The sequence below is a fragment of the Squalius cephalus genome (genome assembly GCF_949319135.1).
Source record: "Squalius cephalus genome assembly, chromosome: 8".
In the NCBI taxonomy this organism is placed as follows: Eukaryota; Metazoa; Chordata; class Actinopteri; order Cypriniformes; family Leuciscidae; genus Squalius; species Squalius cephalus.
In genome coordinates, this window is record NC_137129.1 from 23,178,915 (window position 1) to 23,198,151 (window position 19,237).

At 37.1% G+C, this 19,237-nt stretch overlaps 1 protein-coding gene across 1 annotated transcript in view; it reads right to left on the reverse strand.

Annotated features, from left to right (window-relative positions):
- The window catches only part of slc39a7 (solute carrier family 39 member 7), a 54,817-nt gene that overhangs the window by 15,935 nt on the left and 19,645 nt on the right, over positions 1–19,237 (reverse strand). The window contains exon 3 of the mRNA XM_079878106.1: positions 6,894–7,062. Within this exon, the coding sequence (XP_079734232.1) occupies positions 6,894–7,062 (169 nt within the window). The remainder of the gene's footprint in view (positions 1–6,893; positions 7,063–19,237) is intronic.

Consider the following 19,237-nt stretch of genomic DNA (forward strand, 5'->3'; position numbering starts at 1 on the left):
CGCCTTAATACCAGTTACTGCGCGAAATAAACATGAATGAGCATCTGAAAGTGTGTTAAAAGGTAGAGTACAACTTATCGAAATCCGTATCATGTGACATGGAATCGCTCAGTGTTTCAACCGTGGAAAGACGTCAGTAAATCAGCTTGTAAACAACGTCATAACGTCACATTTACCTCAGAAAAACCATATCCAGTGAACTCGTTCACTCGTTAGTCTCGTTAGTTATAAACTCGTTAGTCAGCTAGAAAAATTAACTCTAGAGAAGAGCATTTTGTCAGTTTTGTCATTTGTCAGTTCAAAGCTAGACTAAAAACACATCTCTTTGACCTAGCGTTCACATAATACATTATAGACTTCTATAATTCAATGTTAGGCTGCATAGATTAGGTCAGCTGGAACCGGGAACACTTCCCATAAATCCTGATGTACTCGTTACATCATAAGAAGAATGGCATCTACGCTAATTTTAGTGTCTTTGTTTATCCCGAGGTTTTCCCGCAGCCTGCCGGATCCAGGCCGTATCCAGATCTGATGAAGCACCTTCGCCTGGACCCGATGACAACGCTGTGCTGAAGTGCCAACTAGTCTCTCCCTATGGAGGATCCCTTTACCACTCTACAGATAAAGCATCGTCGGGAAAATCAATTCGCGTATCTACCCCGAATTGATAAAATAAAATAAAATTCTGTATCAAAAATTATAAGGAAACACCAGTACTTTGTTTAGGCTTGGTTTGTAGGGAATTACAAACCTGCGTACATATATTCAAACGCACATAACTATAGAACCAATTCTTAATGCGCATGTGAACGCCATCAGCGTTTCTCACAGGTTCGCGTTTAAAGTCTATGTAGAGAGAATTGTGTCGTCTTAGCGGCCCCTAATTTAATAACAAATGATTGTTGCGACGGAAGCGAATCAATCATAACTAACCTTAGCTGGAAAATAACTTTACTAAAGAACCGCTATAAAGCCAAAACAATCTCTGTTACCTTAAATAATACGTTTATCTCTGTAAAGCTGCTTTGAAACAATCTACATTGTTAAAAGCGCTATATAAATGAAGATGACTTCACTGAAGACAGCCACCATTTAAATGTTTATATTTCATATAACTTTATTATTATAAAAATAAATAAGTGTAATTTAAGTGTTTGTATACAAATGTAGCGTTTATACGCCCACGTATAAATATAATTAATTATTATTCATAACGAATTATGATCAATAATTAATAATTTAACTATTTTCAGAATTTACTGTAACAGAATCAATAATATGATCATTTATCAGTTCATCCAATGAACAGAAAGCATAAACAATTATTAACTCTAGGAAATATAATATCTTCCTGGCCAAGAAAGAATAACCCCCTAACAGTAAATTAAGAAATAGGGTAAAAGCATAGGTAACTTTTGATCGAAGTTCAAGACAATAAATTTGATAAGCACATACACAAGTAATCTCTTTTCAAATTCAAACAATACTTTATTGATTATATACTAACACATACAGCTAATCTCTAACACAAACACATGCACACACACACACACATTCATACGAGTTGCAGAAAGGAAGAGAGTGAGGAAAGAGTGGGTTTAAGAGTGAAAGGATGAAATCTCACGATTCCATATGCACTTAGACATGACCTGAACGAACCATCAAACATTAATTTAACCCTTCTATCGTTTCTTAGACAGGTTATTAAAGTTATATAAATACACCAGTGTAGCTTTTAGTCTGGAGGTACTTGCTTGTCTTTGCGTTCCTTTTTGGGAATTCCCTTCGTTGCGTAACAGAGGGTTTCCCGGGTTCGTTCGTCGGCTGTGGTCTCCTTGTGCCTGGGTCTGCGGCGTTCCAGTCACGTGTTGTGCTGGCAGATGAATTGAAAGTCTTTGAAGTTGAAAGCGTGCGTTGCAGCCGTGAATCGTGGAACGAAACTTTGCAGCAAAACTTAACTTAAAACCGAGACTTTCAATCGGAAAAGAAGAATAACACAAAAGAAAGAAAGAAAATAAGATACGGAAAGGAACTAGATGACTGGAATTTAATCTAACCCATTTGATCTTAATTTGGGTTGATCTGCTCGTCTGTTAACGTTACATGGTTACTAAACCATCGTCTGCCGTCTCCGTCTTTGTTCTGCACTCGTTGAGAGCTCTTCTGTATCAGAACATTTTGAACGAACTAACTTTTGAACTCCCGACCTCCCCGACGCTCTGCGCTGGTTTTTAAAGGGTTTTTTAAAACAAAAAAGGTTTGTTAGGCTACTCCTACAAATATGTCATGACTGCTGCTTTGTTTGCAAAGTCATAAATCATGTCTTCTCTGTGGGGTTTCTCTAATGAAACTAAAAGACCAGATGCAACAGTTTTAGGCAGGATTTCTACTTATCAGAATATGAAATATTTTACACAGATTTAATTTCAGTCATCTTGCTAGTTGTGTTCGTAAGGTAGCATTGATATGAAACAGTACACACTTCATTCACACACCTAACAATTATACCAATTACATGAATTATATGGGATTAAAGCATATTAAATGGACACATATATCGTAGAAACACATAGAATGATGTCTGATGTTTATAAGTCCATTGAAAATTGTTCTTGAATGAGTTTTATGGATTTTGATATGTAAAAGTCTTTTGGTGTGTAAAGTGTATGGGCTTGGAAACACCCTGAGGTCATGGGTATTTCCTGCTGAAATCTGTGTCTCTCTCATGGGACCAAGATGGGGTCTGTTAGCCACAGGGGTCATGTGACCTCTTGTTAGGGCCCTGAGCAGTAATCATCTCTAAACCGATTCGTCTGGCAAAACTATCAAACGTTGACCAGTTCTTCCTTAAGTTAACCAATAAAAGTCTTTGGTAAGCAGACTTTCTGGAGACTGGGTGATTTATGGCTCTGGTTTGTGAGGACTCTTGTGTGAGACCTTGGTCTCTGTCTTTCTCTTAACCAATCAGTAATTTCGGCAACAAAGATAGTATTGACCAGTTATTTCGTTAGTGCTGGGGGTCAGTTTTACATAGTCAGACTGGTTGGCACTGGCTGATGACAAGACTGATGAGGATACAAAGTTCTGACCAAATCTTGAATTAATATTCAAAAAGAAGATGAGTCGGTGGTTGGTTCCTTCTCATTGTTGTTACACAAATCAGTAAATTTTTACCTTCAATATTATAGTAGGCTAATGAAGCCTATAGGCTACCACTGACTCCCATAGTTTACAGCATTAGTTAAGAGATTTGTTTTCCTTGAGAAAATTTGCCATGTATTGTACCTGATATACAAAATAATCAATATTGAATAGAATCGAAATCGTATCGAATTGCAAGCTTGTGAATCGAAATCGAATCGAATTGTGAAATTTGTGTCAATACCCAGCCCTAGTGGCCACAACATATAAACTCATGGGAACGTGATGTTAAGTCGTGGGAACGTCATAATATCTCATGGGCACGAGATGGTATGTTGAGCGAACGACATCCATTTCTCGTGGCCACGACTTAATATGCTGAGGGAACGGCATCCGTTTCTCATGGCTACCAGTTTTATAACATGTGGGAAACAAATCTTCACATGCGATACGGGCTTCTCCTTTTACCCCGGTCATAATTTACTTTGTTATTTGTTTATTTAAGTTTCTCATAATTTGTTTTTGTTTATTGCCTTAAAAGGATATTTATTCGTGACCCGAATGTTTCATTCTAGCCAGCAAATTTTCGACAAAAAAGCCCATTCAACTTAAGAACGTACTTCAGGTGTCTTTCACTTACGTACCCATGTCTTAAAGCCAGAGATCGCACTATATCTTTATATGACATTCCTAATTCAATGTAAAATGTTATTTCATCAGTCATCTCCATCTCCGACTGCTGTATATGGTTACAGTATTGACCGGTGTGGTTCCCTCAACATAACTCGTGGCTACGAGAAATAGTTGTCGTTCTCTCAAAATATGAAGTCGTGGCCACGAGAAAAATATATCGTTCCCTCAACATATGATCTCGAGGCACGACTTTACATCGCGTGGCCATGACATGATGTCGTTACCTCAACAAAATGATCTTGTGGCAACAACATATCATGTTCCCACGAGTTTATATGTTGTGGCCACGACAAAACTAAGTGAACCGAACATGTCCCCTCCTGGTCACTGTACTAAACTGCAGTTACTTGTTTTGTCATGTTTTCAGATCACCCACGCTTCTTCAGCAGTGTAGAGTGTCAAGTCAATTCATCTTCATTTATATAGCTCTTCTAACAATGTAGATTGTTTCAAAGCGGCTTTACAGTAACAAACGGATAATTTAAGGTAACAGAGATTGTTTTGGCTTTATAGGGGTTCTTGAATAAAGATATTTTCCAGCTAAAGTTAGTTTTGATTGATTCACTTCCGGCGCAAGGATCATTAGTTATTAAATTAAATTAAATTAAATTAAATTAAATTAAATTAAAATAAATTAAATTAGAGGCCGCTAAGACGACATCGTTCTCTCTACACAGACTTTAAACGCAAACCTGTGAGAAACGCTGATGGCGCTCACGTGCGCATCAAGAATTAATTCTATAGTTATGCGCATTTGAATATATGTGCACAGGTTTATAATTCCCTACAAACCAAGCCTTAAACTACTTGTCTGGCCTTAAAATTTTGATACAGAATTTTATCACTTCGGGGTAGATACGCAAAACCGAAATTATCCCGACAGCGCTTTATCTGTAGAGTGGGAAAGGGGTCCTTCACAGGGAGAGACGAGTTGGCACTTCAGAGAGAGCCCACGCGCAGGGTTGCCAGATTGCAAAGTAATTAAGTAAAACACCAGGAAGAAAACGTGTTCTTTTAACAGAAAAGCTCTGATTTTGTGGATTTAAAGGGGACCTATTATGCCCCTTTTCACAAGATGTAAAGTAAGTCTCTGATGTCCCCAGAGTGTGTATGTGAAGTTTTAGCTCAAAATACCCAACAGAATTTTATTTGCAGCACGTTTAAATCATATTTTTTTGGGTCTGTGAAAAACGCACTGTTTTAGTGCTTCTCCTTTAATGCTAATGAGCTGCTGGTTCACGGCACAGGGGGCGGAGCCTAAGCAGCCGCGATCAGAGCCAGAAAAATGTGAAAAATGAACGAAAGACTCGGAAGGTAAAGTAATTATTTATGTTCCCTGTAAATTATTTTTGACTGCATTATAATGATTTCTTAATTCAGAATATGATCAAGATTGCGTAGGTGGATGTGTTCGGGGAATTTGCCTGTTAAAAGTATAACATTTAAAGCCCCTTAAATGAATGAAATGACTCGAAAAAAGATTCGTTCATTTTGATGAACGAGATCGAACAAGAGAGTCAGTAAAATGATCCGAACTTCCCATCACTAGCAGCAATGGCTGATGTGTACAACTCGCAGTGAACTCGATCAGGGCGGGTCTAAGTTATAACAGCGGTGTCAGTCAACACTCGTGGGCGGGGCCTGTGGCTTTAGAGTGGATTTTTATCACTGTAGGGTGGTTGTGTACACACACTGCCAACACACATTTATGTCCAAACACCATACAAAAGTGAATTTTACATAATAGGTCCCCTTTAAATTGTTGAAATTTGGCAACCGCATGCAAGAATGCTCGTAAAGCGGCTTGTTAAAACAGTCTGTAATTTTTTGCCGTCTGTTTTTATTTTCTGACAAAAACAAAGAGTGATTTTGGTCAAGTTTTTATTTTTTTAACTACATGTAGACTTGTCTTTCGTCAAGTATATTGCATGCTTATTTAGTCAGTTATCGTTTAATGACGTTGGTGTTATATCTCGTCTTCATCTCGTCTTATCAAGAAAAAAAGGTTGTCAACCAACATTTTTTGTCATAGATTTCAAGAACGAAATGAACACTACCAGTATATGCTGGTTAGCTTATACGGGGTAGAACAGAGGTGCGCGCTCACTCATAGGCCGTGTGGTCTTAGTCCCGCCCCTCCTCCACTGTGATTGGATGGTTGGGTAAAAAGTGACAGTGATGAGCGCTGCGTTTTACCCAAAGTTGAACATTCTTCAACTCTCGGTGACCTGTAAAGACGCTGAACGCTCAGCGTGAAAAGAAACGCTCAGTGCCTCATTACGCTCAAGGCGTTTTAAAAATGCGGCGCTCCCATTGAAAAAATACGCCAGCCGCGTGAAAAAAACGCTTTGGTGGACACACGGCCTAAATGTTTCATTCTAGTTGTATAGTTAAATACTCAATCTTATTTGTGTTAATGTTGTCTTTGTAAGACTGTAGCTTCCATAGAATTCCTACTTTGTTCTCAAAATATTACGACTTCAGTCCAGTATTGCTATGACTTTATTCTCGTAATCTTAGATTTATTTATTTTTACGTTGCGGTTCAGGGTTTCCGTATGACAGCACTGGGCAGGATGTGGAATAACATTGTTTAAAATAATGGAATAAAATAATTTTTTTATTAACAAAAATATTTTTAATGTATAATAATTTTTATATACATCATCCGATTAATCTAAAAAAATAATTGACAGATTCATATCTCTCTCTCTCATACATACACAAGATACGGAGAAACGCGCTTCATATCTTTCATATTGAGATTCATCTCTTTCATATTGAGATTCATCTCTCTCTCTCTCTCATACACACACAATCTACAATATTTATACACAATCTTTGCTATCTACAATAGCAAAACTAAGAATGATTTTTAAACACCTCAAAATACACAATCCAATATGCTAATAGATTTATATAGTCTGGTCAGACACAGACAGAACTAAAGTCAAAGGTAATTGTCAAAAATAGCAGAAAGCATATTCTGTGCAGTATGGGAATCAGTTTATGTGACAGGGTGTTATAGTTACATGACCTCAAATTGTACTAACTCACCCAGCGCATGAGGAATGAGATGAAGGAATGCATCTCCAAGCAAACCACCAGATGCGAAACTCAAGAGCACTTTGAGTAGTTTCTGGTGCTGGTCCGTGTTTGACTGCACTGGAATGAGGAAAAGGATGAGGAAGGGCGCAGCACTGATGAGCAGGGTGGCTCCAATTGCCTAAAACCAGTAAAAAGAAAAAGTCTTAAAGCCATGGTTGTTTTCCAAGCTACAGACCCCTGGAGGTTAAAAAGGTACTGCAGAAGCAGGTCTATAGACTGCTATATAATGCAAAAAAAAAAAAAAATCTTTGAAATAAACAGAATATTAACACCCTTTTTCATGATTAAACAAATGCTTAACCTGTTAAGCTGCAACGCCACTTTTGAAAAATCCCCAGAAATGACATACCCAAACTTAAACAGATACAGTTCATGAACCCTTTGTACTAAAAGCACAAGTATGATCTCATTTGAAAGCTGACACCTGGCAGTTTATTGTAAATGTAGAATTAATTATTGTCATAATGAAAAAAATTGTTATAAATAGCTTCAAAGTTTTGTAAAGTTATTAGAAATTAATTTTTATGAAACATCCTCATGAAAATAAAATTGAAGTTGGCACTGGAGCAATCTAGAAATGCACTACAGCTAAGGCCACATGTCTAAACATTTTATATTTAAAATCTGAAGATAATAAGTCCAAAACTCTGTATTTAGTTAAATGTTTTTCAAGACCATGTCAATGACTTTATTTTGATTTGCTACTTTAAAATGCTACTGATGTTTATTGCCATCTTCTAAACATCAATTCAGTATATTGTCTCTATTGTTTTGTGGTGCAAACGAGCCCCATTCAGTCTCAGTCTCCCCCTGCACACATTCACACCTCTCCAGCCTGGTTATGGCTCGAAATATGCATTTCTTTTGTCTGCATTATAGTTACTAACGACTGGCTATTCACAGGCTATTCATAGGGTTTCAATCCCTAATTTCTTTTATCAAAGTTCTCACTTAACATTTAAAAACTGGATCAAATGCCCTGCTTGAATTTCAGTAAGCATATTTAGAAAAAAAACATAAAAGGATAACTGCTATATGTGGCAGGTGCACCTAGGGCTAGCTAGCATGTTAGCTTAGCACACCATCAATACACGACAATTTATGAGATTAAAACCATGTTTGTGCTCCAAACTTAATTTATAACGCAAGTCGAGTGTTTTAAATAATCTTCTGTGATATAATTTCGCTTCAGATAAAAAAATCAGACAGAAAATATATATATATATTTTATTCTGCACAATGATAAAGTCTATATCGATTAGCATTACATTATAAATATAATCTATTATTATGGAAATACCTGACATTACTCGAAGAACACAGGTAAACCAAATATCATTTCAATCATGTTTATTGTCTTCAAAACATGTTACAGCGATCTCTGATAGCTTTGAATGTGTTCGAGACTTCCTGGAATGTCACATGATCATGCCTCTTCTTCATGTTCTATATATGGACTATTATTGTGCATGTAGCGCCCTCAGGCTGTTGGTATGGATTGAAAACACAATATATCACAGTATCCAGCGCTCATGATTACATCGACGCATTTGGGCATAAATTCAATAAATATTCCTGTCTATAGAAATCTGATGAAAACCTATGAAAATATATCAATATTTCTCCAAATCTGCACATTTTTGAGCTAAAGCCCTGAGGGACGTTGTTTTGTGTATCGCTGTCATGGCGACAGCACGGGAGTTTTTTATGAATGAAAGCGGTTGACGCGCATAATTCATATTAAAGGTATCGACTCATTTTTTCATTTCATAACTCCTGACACAAATTAAGACATAACTGTCACTATAAGTTTTTCAGAATACAATAGTGGTCAAATACTGAAACTTGAGTCTTATATCTTTTTAATGATGTATAGTTTGTCAATGTATAACATTAAATCTGATAGTAATTTTTAACTAAATAAAAAAAAAAAAACGCTTCAGTGCGCCGACGCACTGGTGAAGCTTAACAGGTTAAGATTGTATTGCAGTCAACTGCATTGACACCATTGTAAGAGAACTGAAGTGAGCTGGACGATGACATCACTGTTTTCTCCAGAGCTGCTATATAGAACTAAATTAACAACTAATGATATTTACAACCGAAATGAATCAACATTGAACTTACTTAAGCTGGACAATGACACTGTTTTCTTATAGAGCTGCTGAACTGCCGGAAAAAAACTGTTGCATTATTTTCCTGTTATCACTGTTAAACTGCTATAAAACAATCTGTATTGTAAAAAGCGCTAGGCCTATATAAATAAAGGTGACTTGACTTTATTCAATTTTGGCAAAACAAAAAAACACGTTTACTTTCATAAGCCATCACATATTTTAGAGCTTTCGTGGTAATGTCTTAAGTGAGAACGAGAAGTTTAAAGGTTGTATCAGGTGGGTGTTGTGAGGTTTTGCGCTCGTGCACGGCTGCCTATGACAGCTGCACGCGAGAACCTCACAACACCCACCCCGTCAGTGATTGGTTGGAACACTATTTATTTTGGTTTTGAGTGGTGGTGAAACCAACTGTTTTTGTGTGCAGATCTCAGAGCCTAGGCTGCCTACAGAGAAGCATTTTTTTGACGGCATGCTTATGGGGCGGGTAGCTAGCGGATCGTTAGGAAAGATTAGATGAATGTGATCATTTATGTTTGGGCCTGAAATCGCTGATACAACCTTTAAAGCTTACAGGCTTCCGTACATCGTACGCTTGCAGCCTCTTCTGGAATTTCTAACAGTTGGATTCTCTCAAGTCTGCATTCGATTCATCCTCGATATAAAGAAAATCCTCTGTGCTTGCGTTCTTAAGTATTGTGACTGAACTTCAATAGTTGTTGACGTAAGCTGCATCCCAATTCAGAGGCTGCATCCTTCAAAGGACTTGGACTTCAAAGCCAACTCTTCAAAGGCCACGAAGGTAGGACCGAGCTTTTGTTAAAGGGGTCATATAATGATACATGCACTTTTACAAGCTGATTGTACTGAAATGTGTGTTGGCAGTGCCTGTACACAACCATCATAAAATGATAAAAATCCATCCAGTGTTTTTTTTTTTAATCTTATATGTTTTCCCCCATCTCAAATTAAGCTGTTGAATTTGTGACGTCACAAAATCAACGCTCCTCCCACGATTGTTGATTGACAGCAGCGTTTCAACACAGACCCACCCTCGCTCGTGAGCGAGCTGTCAATCATAGTCCACGCTGACCGGCGCGGTCATTGTTGATACGCTGGAGCACTGTCTATGAGCAGAATGGCGTCTAAGCGATTGTGGTGTTCTGTTCTTGGGTGTAATAAGGAACACAGCAGTCATTTTGATGTTCCTAAATCTGAACCGCTGAAGACGCAGTGGCTGAGTTTGTTTTCGAAGGGAATATTCCCCACGATCAACATCAATGCTTTCATGTTTGCGCGAATCATTTCACACACCAGACTGCTTTACAAACGAGGGTCAGTAACGTTATAAAGCTGGTTTTGCTAAGAAGCTGCTCCTAAAAAAAGGATCGGTACCAACTATTTGTGTTCCTGCTGCACCTCCAGAATAACTGAAGTGAGTGTAACGTTTTAATAACCTTTATATTAATATTTATATTAATCTTTGCAAATCGCTTGCTGCACGCTTCACAATGAATGCGGCTGTTTACACAGGGTACATTACGGCATGTTTTCTATGTACGACGTTCTCAACATAATTCATAATCCCACGTTTATAATGAACAATGCGTTATGGTTATTGTGTTATTGTGTAACAAACGGTGTAGAACAGAGGGGCGGGGTGAGCAAAGCTCATTATCATTTAAAGACACATGCACTTAAACGGCATGCTGAAAACAGAGCTGTTTTTGACCAGGTAAAATGAGTGTTTTCTTACAATACTAATGAGAATTTTTAATTAAAGTACATTACAGACTTTTAATTTAGACCCTAAAGAATCATATTAGCTTGTACAAAAATGGCATTATATGATCCCTTTAAATGGGACAGTCTAGCCTTGTCTCCTAGCAACTCTAACAGCTGCCATTGATGAGCGGCAGTAACATTTGAACTGGACTTTTTATATTCAACTGCCTAAATATTTTACCCTTGGTGCATTTATGCAAACAATAAAGAGCATAAACTATTTAAAAATGCATCTAGAAAGATATAAATCAACATTTGAACCACTTTGTAGTGGTACACTGTTAAAAATTGCTGTAAAAATACAGCCAATTTCCAACAGTAAAATACTGTTATTTCAATAAACAGCTAAATTTTGTAAATTTACAGCTAATGGTCTTTAAATTAAGCACTTGCAGTAAATTTACAGCATTTAACAGTAAACTGGTTTATTTCTGTGAAAAACGGTCGCACGCTGTAAAAAAGCAGCAATGGGGGCGGGGCTACTTCAACACGACATGAGGCACGAGCTCTCTCGTCTCGTCTGCAGAAAGCGGTCAACGGCATCTCTTCAAAACTCTTACCGTCTGCGTCTAAAGACGGCAATTGTTCAAGTTAAGTTTATTTCTTTGTTGTTATTTTACTATGTTGCACTCAACTTCGCCTTTTTTTGACTGTACCAACGTTAAAGGTATAGTGGAGGATTTTTCAGAATTTTAGAAAAGAACCGCCCTCTCCACTTGCACATGCGCAACACTCTACCTGCTCCCGAGAGAGAACGCCTATTAATCGTGTGCAAGAGAGCATGCCCAGTTCTCCTCGTGCATGCTCTGTTTACAATTTGCTGTCGGCATCGCTCATACATGCTTACTTGCAAGCATGTATGACGGCCTTACGTAAACATATCAACAGAATGATTGACAATTAGGAGGACCAATAGTCTTGATGAACCACCCGGAAAAAGAAAATCCTCCACTATAGAGCTGGTAAGTCCCGCCCATCCGTAAAACCCCACTGGACCTCTAGATTGAAAAATCATCAATGCAAGTGAATGTGAGAAAATAATTATTTTCTGGTCCCGTTTGAATTTTGCCATGAATGTGAACATATGTTGTCTGTGAATTTTTAATATAATTTTTCGTGTGAAGAATGCTACAATTTAGCGGGTAGAAGTTTGATACGGTTGTGTGAGAGCACTTTGTGGACTACAACTCTTCGCTGCTTTCAGACGGGAATCTGAAGAAAGAACAGCCCATTTGGTTTGAATGGTGACATTTGGGTACAAAACACACAGGCATCTCGATCTGTCTCCATAGATTATCGCAGCATTAGCACCGTTATTTGACAAGTGGAGGGAAAATGTGTTATGGGGTGACGTCACATAGGCGACATGTAGTCTTTCTCGTTATGTCTTTTCCACAACTGCTAGCCAAAGAATCATACAATATACTGTCAAACTCGTAACATGAAAAATTATATAAAAAAATTCACAGACAACATATGTTCACATTCATGGCACAATTCAAATGGGACCAGAAAATAATTATTTTCTCACATTCACTTGCATTGATGATTTTTCAATCTAGAGGTCCAGTGGGGTTTTACGGATGGGCGGGACTTACCAGCTCTATACCTTTAAGTTACTTGGCGCGAATCGCGTGTTTGCAGCCAGATAGATCGTTTTTGGGTGAGGCATTTCACTAGTCAGTGTTCTTCATCAGATTATAACTCTAGGTTTGGGAATAATTGATGAAGGGCTGCTGAATTATTTGAAAAATAATGCACATACGAGGTTGTAATGCAGGCAGCCACGACTCGAAGTGCAATTTAACGGCTCGTCATCTTTATTCCTCCTCGGCGACCACACCTCAAGGTATTTCTTATTATCAGATACCAAGCCTCAGTTGCTAATTCAAAACGTCATTAGAGCTAACAGATAAGTGATTCAAGAACAGCGACATTACAATGCAACTGAGAAATGGTACGCTTTTTAATTTTAAAACTATTTTATTAATAAATTTACGCACTCAATCACTTAATTATTCACTCCTCTCTGGCTAACTGGAAAATCAGTTCCTTTTACACACAGCTAAACTGTCATGTTTTGGCCCCCGTTTCTGTTAGGATGATATTTTGTTGTTTTCTCTACGGTAACAAACCTACACCCTCATTTATTTACTTAAAGGGATAGTTCACTCAAAAATTAAAATTCTGTCATTAATTACTCAACCTCATGTCATTCCAAACCAGTACGACCTTCGTTCATCTTCGGAACCCAAATTAAGATATTTTTGATGAAATCCGATGGCTCAGGGCGGGGGCTCCATTGACAGCTATTTTATTAACACTTTTAAGGCCCAGAAATGTAGGAAAGACATCGTTAAAATAGTCCATGTGACTACAAGGTCATGCATGTGCCGTGGTGCTCTTGTGAACGTGGGTCGGAGACTGATACAAAAGAGAAGAAATTGTTGAAGAAAGTCGTTATTTTGTTTGTTTTTGTGCACAAAATGTATTTTCGGCACTTCATAAAATTAAGGTTGAACCACTGTAGTCACATGGACTATTTTAACAATGTCTTACCTACCATTCTGGGCCTTCAAAGTGTTAATTAAATAGCTGTTCATTTTTTTTAATCCAAAATATCTTAAGTTGTGTTACAAAGATGAACAAAGGTCTTACGGGTTTGGACCGACATGAGAGTGAGTAATTAACCCCCTGGGGTCAGCGGTATCGCCGGCGATACCAGCTAGCTTTTTTTCTTATCAGTTAAAAAGAAATTAATTTTGCTCTGTTGACTTTGATATTACAAACAAGTTTCATACATCAATCGATTCTGTTAAATGTGTATTATTTTTGTGTATACTCACAATAAAAACAAAGTGTTGTGCTTTTTGCCAAATAAAGAAAAATAAAGTGATGCGAGTTCTGCCTTCTCTCTGTCAGTGTAGTCCATTCTGAAACGCGTCCGAAAATGAACTGTAACTCAGCGAATACTCAGTCAAACAGACATACAGACACACAGGCATCTCTTCTTTTAAATGAAGTAATTTATATAAAAAACAAATATTCTCATCTTGTGAAATCTGTATTAAAAGAGAGCGATTCCAGTCGAGCTCATTACAGCTCATTCAAATGTAATGTGACTCCGCCCACGGAGAGCGCGCGCTATTCAAACGCAAATGTCTGAGGCAATCCACGGCGCAAACATATGAACGCCCCCCATATCAGCTCGAGAAAACACAAGTTTATTCAAATCATTACTTGTTTACACCGTCTCGCAGCGCTGTGAGGAATAATAATAATGGAAAATGTCCCTCAGAAGTGCGGGTATTTCGAGGAGCAAGGATCCGACTGAGCTGAGGAATACTGTAAGTTTTTTTCCTTCTCACGTGAATAGGGTTTCTGTTTATGAATGAATGAACAGCAGAGATGCGCGCTGTTTACCACAGCTCGCAAAAAGACAGTTTAAATTTAAATCGCGTGTGTGAATGAATGATGATGTTTTAGCAAACTGTATTGCTATACTGAGATGAGTAAAAATCGACTGAAATATGTTGAAATAAAATGTAGGCTATTTGTATAAGCAACGTATTAAACTGCAAATTAACATTTAGGCCTATATGCCCTAATATTTCATAAAAACAACGTTACAGTCAGGCGAAATATGAAAGACAACATTTTGTTGACTAGATTTGGGTACAGTTTTTACTGTAGAATATACTGCCACATCAAATAAGCTTTTGTTTAGCAATTTCTGCTCATATGTTCTATATATATATATATTTCACGCGACACGCAAGCGTCTTGGAAGCGTTTCCATGCAAAATTGAATAGGAAAATCTGTTTATATGTCATTTTGACACAAATACATATTAATAAATGTCATTTGATGTTTAAAAGTGTCTAGGTTTTGACATAAATGCAAATATAAATGTAATTTTACAAAATATTATTGATTTTCAAATACTGCTGTATTGAATGAACAGCTTTTAGCAAACTCTAGGCTATTGCTATACTGAGATGAGGAATATATACTGTATGTGTTTTGTCAAAAATAAAGTCATCAACTAACTAATAAATCCTTTACTTTGAAATACGTATGATAAAATGTATACTTTAGTTTTGAAAGACGTTGACTAGTTTTGAATAGATTATAAAGTTTTTACTGTACAATAGACTGCCACATCAAATAAACTTTTGTTTGCCAATTTTGCTCATATGTTAAATATAGTATGTTTTGTCAAAAATAAAGTCATCAAATAATACGTTTTGTATACTTTAGTTTTTACAAAGAAAGATTACACTTGAATTGTTGTTGTAATTGTAACCTTTTTAATAAAAAATATATATTTACAAGGTAGATGTAAACAAACTATTAAAAGGTAAATTTTTTTTTTCTTTAAATAATTTGTATTGTGTTTTATTGGTGACAAATTTGGGGAGAGGATAAATATTCCAAAACTGAAAATACAGTATGAGAATTAACTGCACAATTACTAGACATGTTTACCTTGGATATTATACAATTTGCAAGCACAATTTGTGTAAAAATAAAAAAAATTGCGATGCTTCCAACTGTGAACCAATTTGGTAGTGTGTGTATATATATATATATATATGCCATCTGAAAATGCCATCTGAAATTTTCTTCTAGAATGATCATTTTTATGAAGCTTGTATATTTAAGTTAGCTATAGGTGACACACCTGAATGAATGGCTCATTAAGTATGCAGGGACATTGTCTCATCAGGTGTGAACTACTAAATATGCATGATGCTGTTGGATCGTTTACGCCCCATCCGCATATTGGCTTTCCAAACTAAAAGTGTTTCACAAAACTTGTATCATTTTATGTGAATGATTAGGCAGGATGATTTTCACATCATTTTGAAGAAAAAACTCTAGGCGACGACATCCATTAGTCAAAAGTCTTATTTACACATATTTAGTATGTGTTTTGTGGCCTTATTTCAGAAACTTTCATTTTTAGTTTTTTCAATAACCATGCATAAACATTATTCTCTCAAAAATGAAAACATGTACATACATGTGCTCACATATTATGGTAGTCCTGTTTGTGCTAAATAGAGTGTAATATTTTTTTTGCCATTGATATGTTTATAAGCAACTGAAAAAAGCACAAATGTCAGGGCATGTCAGAACATCTCAAGGACCCCAAAAACACCCCAGACCCCAGAGGGTTAATGACAGAATTTTCATTTTTGGGTGAACTACCCCTTTAAGTTTCTAACTGCGTTCATCTACTAAACCGTTAATTTTATGTTTAATTTAAAAGTGTGTGCAATGTTATTTATAAGTATCGTTTGCCATGTGCTATATATAATCACTAACATTTTTTTTTTTTTTTTCTCAGACCTGGGTGTGTTGACCAGTTTCAACAGACATCTTGCCAGATCTATCTAAAGTGGGTGTAACGTGTTTGCGGTTTTATTTATTTATTTATTTTTTGGTCTCTTAAGGTTAATTCACTCACTAGTTCCTCTCATTGGGCTGGGCAATTTACACTTTTCTCTTAGGCAGGGGCGGAGCTACGTGGTGGCCAGGGGGGGCCACGGCCACCACTGGTCAAGGCTCGGCCCCCCTGCCGGCCCCCCCAAACTCACGGCCCCACCCCCAGTCTGAGGAGGGGGAAAATAAATTTAATTTAAAGAAAAAAACCCTCCTGAGTTTAAATAAATACTCAGAAATAAATACTCGACCCCCGCCGAGTGAACAGGAGGGCGCGAGGGGCGGATTCGCTTTCTGTACGTAAGAAAGCTCATCTGCCGCCAGAGCCGGGATTCGAACACGGGTCTCTGGCGCTAAAAAGCTTAGATTTCACCACTGAGCCACAGGGAAAGATACATAATTATACCGTTAGAGTGAGTATAGAAGAGAGCGTCATACTTTGTGTCGGCGTTTATTTGTAGGTGTGCATGCTTTGTTTATAACAGATTAAAACACTCTATTTCCACCTTTCGCCGATGAGTGACGCAGATTTGAAAACTCACTCAGCAAACAAACAAAAAGACAATTATGAAAAATAAATTGAATATTGCACTTAAAATGCCATGGTTTACATAAATAAATTATCGCCTAAAAATGACAATTCATATTGTGTCTTTCTGTCATTTGCACTAAAAAAATCCCCGTCTCATGCACTAGCGGCGCCAGGATTTTGATTGTAGGTGGGCCTCCAGAAAACTGGATGGGCCAGTTAAAATAAGCCAAAAAAAAAAAAAAAAAAAAAACGGGTTTCCCTTCATCTCCGTTTCAGCGCTTTTCTGCGGCACTGAGGACAGCGACTCATACCTGAATTTAATGCGTAATTAGCACAGGTAAAAAAGAAAAGAAAAACTTAAACAGGAATTTTTTGTTGCTTTTAAAAAAAAAAAATACAATTTCATTTAATGTATTGTTTAATAAAATTATAGGCCTATTATTTTTAGTTTATTAACAGCAGCAACAGCTGTAAAGATGAAGTTGTCGATCGTCAACTCCGTGAACGCGCCTATAGAGAGAAATGCACATCATGGATTGCATAATCAGAGAGTAGGCCTAGCCTTTTTCTTTTCGTTTTAAATTGTTAAAAATACATTTCAAGCTTTAAGATAGATTTCATGTCTGTGAGGCATATGCTGAGTTTCGTTAAGTTAGGATGAGATGCGCTCCTGTTCACGAGCAATGCAAGTGACCGCGCGGGCGCGCCTCTTATATTGTCTCCTATTTGCTTCATTAAATACAGGCAATTTGTTGATAAAAAAAATATTAAAATTAAGATACAATTTATACAAAACGAAATTCACTTAAAAAAGAGCTTTCGAACTTCATTAAGTGGTCAAAATCATGTCTGACCCGCTCCATGTCTCTCGATATTGAATATCCTATCTTACTCGTGCGGTTCACTTTTCATAATCAACTTAGATGAAAAAATAACATTCTAATATTTTAACAAATATGAAACTAAATGAGTTTGATGGCTACAACACATATAGTAGGCCTACAGATGTTAAGGTCCCTACGCAGAGGAAACACTGAATTTCGATCTCACCGGTGTGAGTAGAACGTGATCAACTGCTAAATTCAAACTGTGCTTTTTTTTTCCCAACTAACGTGATCATTATAAAGGCGATTCAATGCTTTAGCTAACAAATGTGTGAATATTTTGTATATTTACATCAGTATGTATTGAGTGGTTGTGGTCGTGTGACAACACGTCACCATGGAAACAAAGTGATACGATCTATAACGGTCGCCTTGAAAAGCTTACGCTTGGGAGCAGCTGATTTTTTTTTAAACTTAACCAAGTGTGTGAAAAGGTTAAATATAAATGAATGTTAGGTGGATTATTAAATTATGAAAAGTTCAAAACTGCTATTGTGGCTTCAATCTGGCAAGAAAAGTTTGGATCAGGAGGAGAATGTTTCAAATACAAGAACTGAAGAGGATGAGAGTGAACCAAGCACTAGTGCTGCTAACAACACAACAGTGGCAACTTTGAAAGCGCCGGTGAAGGCAGCAGCAGCAAACGCTACAAAACAGTGAGAAATTATGATGAGATTTTATACATTTTTTTAAAAATTACCTGTGTAACAGTGCACACAGTGCAGTGTTGATGTTAAAACTGTGTTGTTACAATGTTTAAAGTGGCTGACAACAATACATATTCTTATTATAAATAAAACTGCCTGTTTTTTTTAGCTGTGCATAACTGTAGCTGAATAGTTAGGCCTACTACGCTACTGTATTTTAATATTGATCATTATGGTGGTACTTGGAGAGCCAAATATTTTCTGAGGTGGTAGTCTACTTGGTGTAAAAAGTGTGAGAACCACTGATCTAAGCACCCATCCCAATAACATGGATTATCAATAAGACATTATTAGTGTCCATAAGGAAGTTCAATCCATTGTTTATGGCCTGACGAGCCGCGGGAAAACCGCTACTCAGAGTGAGTTTTAAAATAGTAGTTTTTGACAATCAAGTGCCACCCCAAATAAAAGACTGGCCCAAGCTGGCCCCCCCAGAAATAATGTCCTGGCTACGCCCCTGCTCTTAGGCATTGTTTTATCCCCTTAAAGGAGAACTCCAGGCAATTTTTAAGTTAATCTTGATTGTTATACCTTTGTGAGTACTGTCTATATATAAAAAAAAAAAACGAACCGGATTGATGCTTGCAACACGGAGCTGCTACAGCTAATGCCCAGAGCTCCCACTCAGCTAAAACGGCAGTTATGGGGGCATATACATAAAGAGTGTCTTTGTGCCTCTTAACAGACACAAAATGCAATTAAAATTTACCTTTTTCCGGCTACAACTGAGTTCTAGGGAATATACGAATAATCGTTCGGTGGGTTGGTATTCGATTTAAAAATTTGACATTCGAATATTCAGGGTTTTTTTGTTGTTTTTTT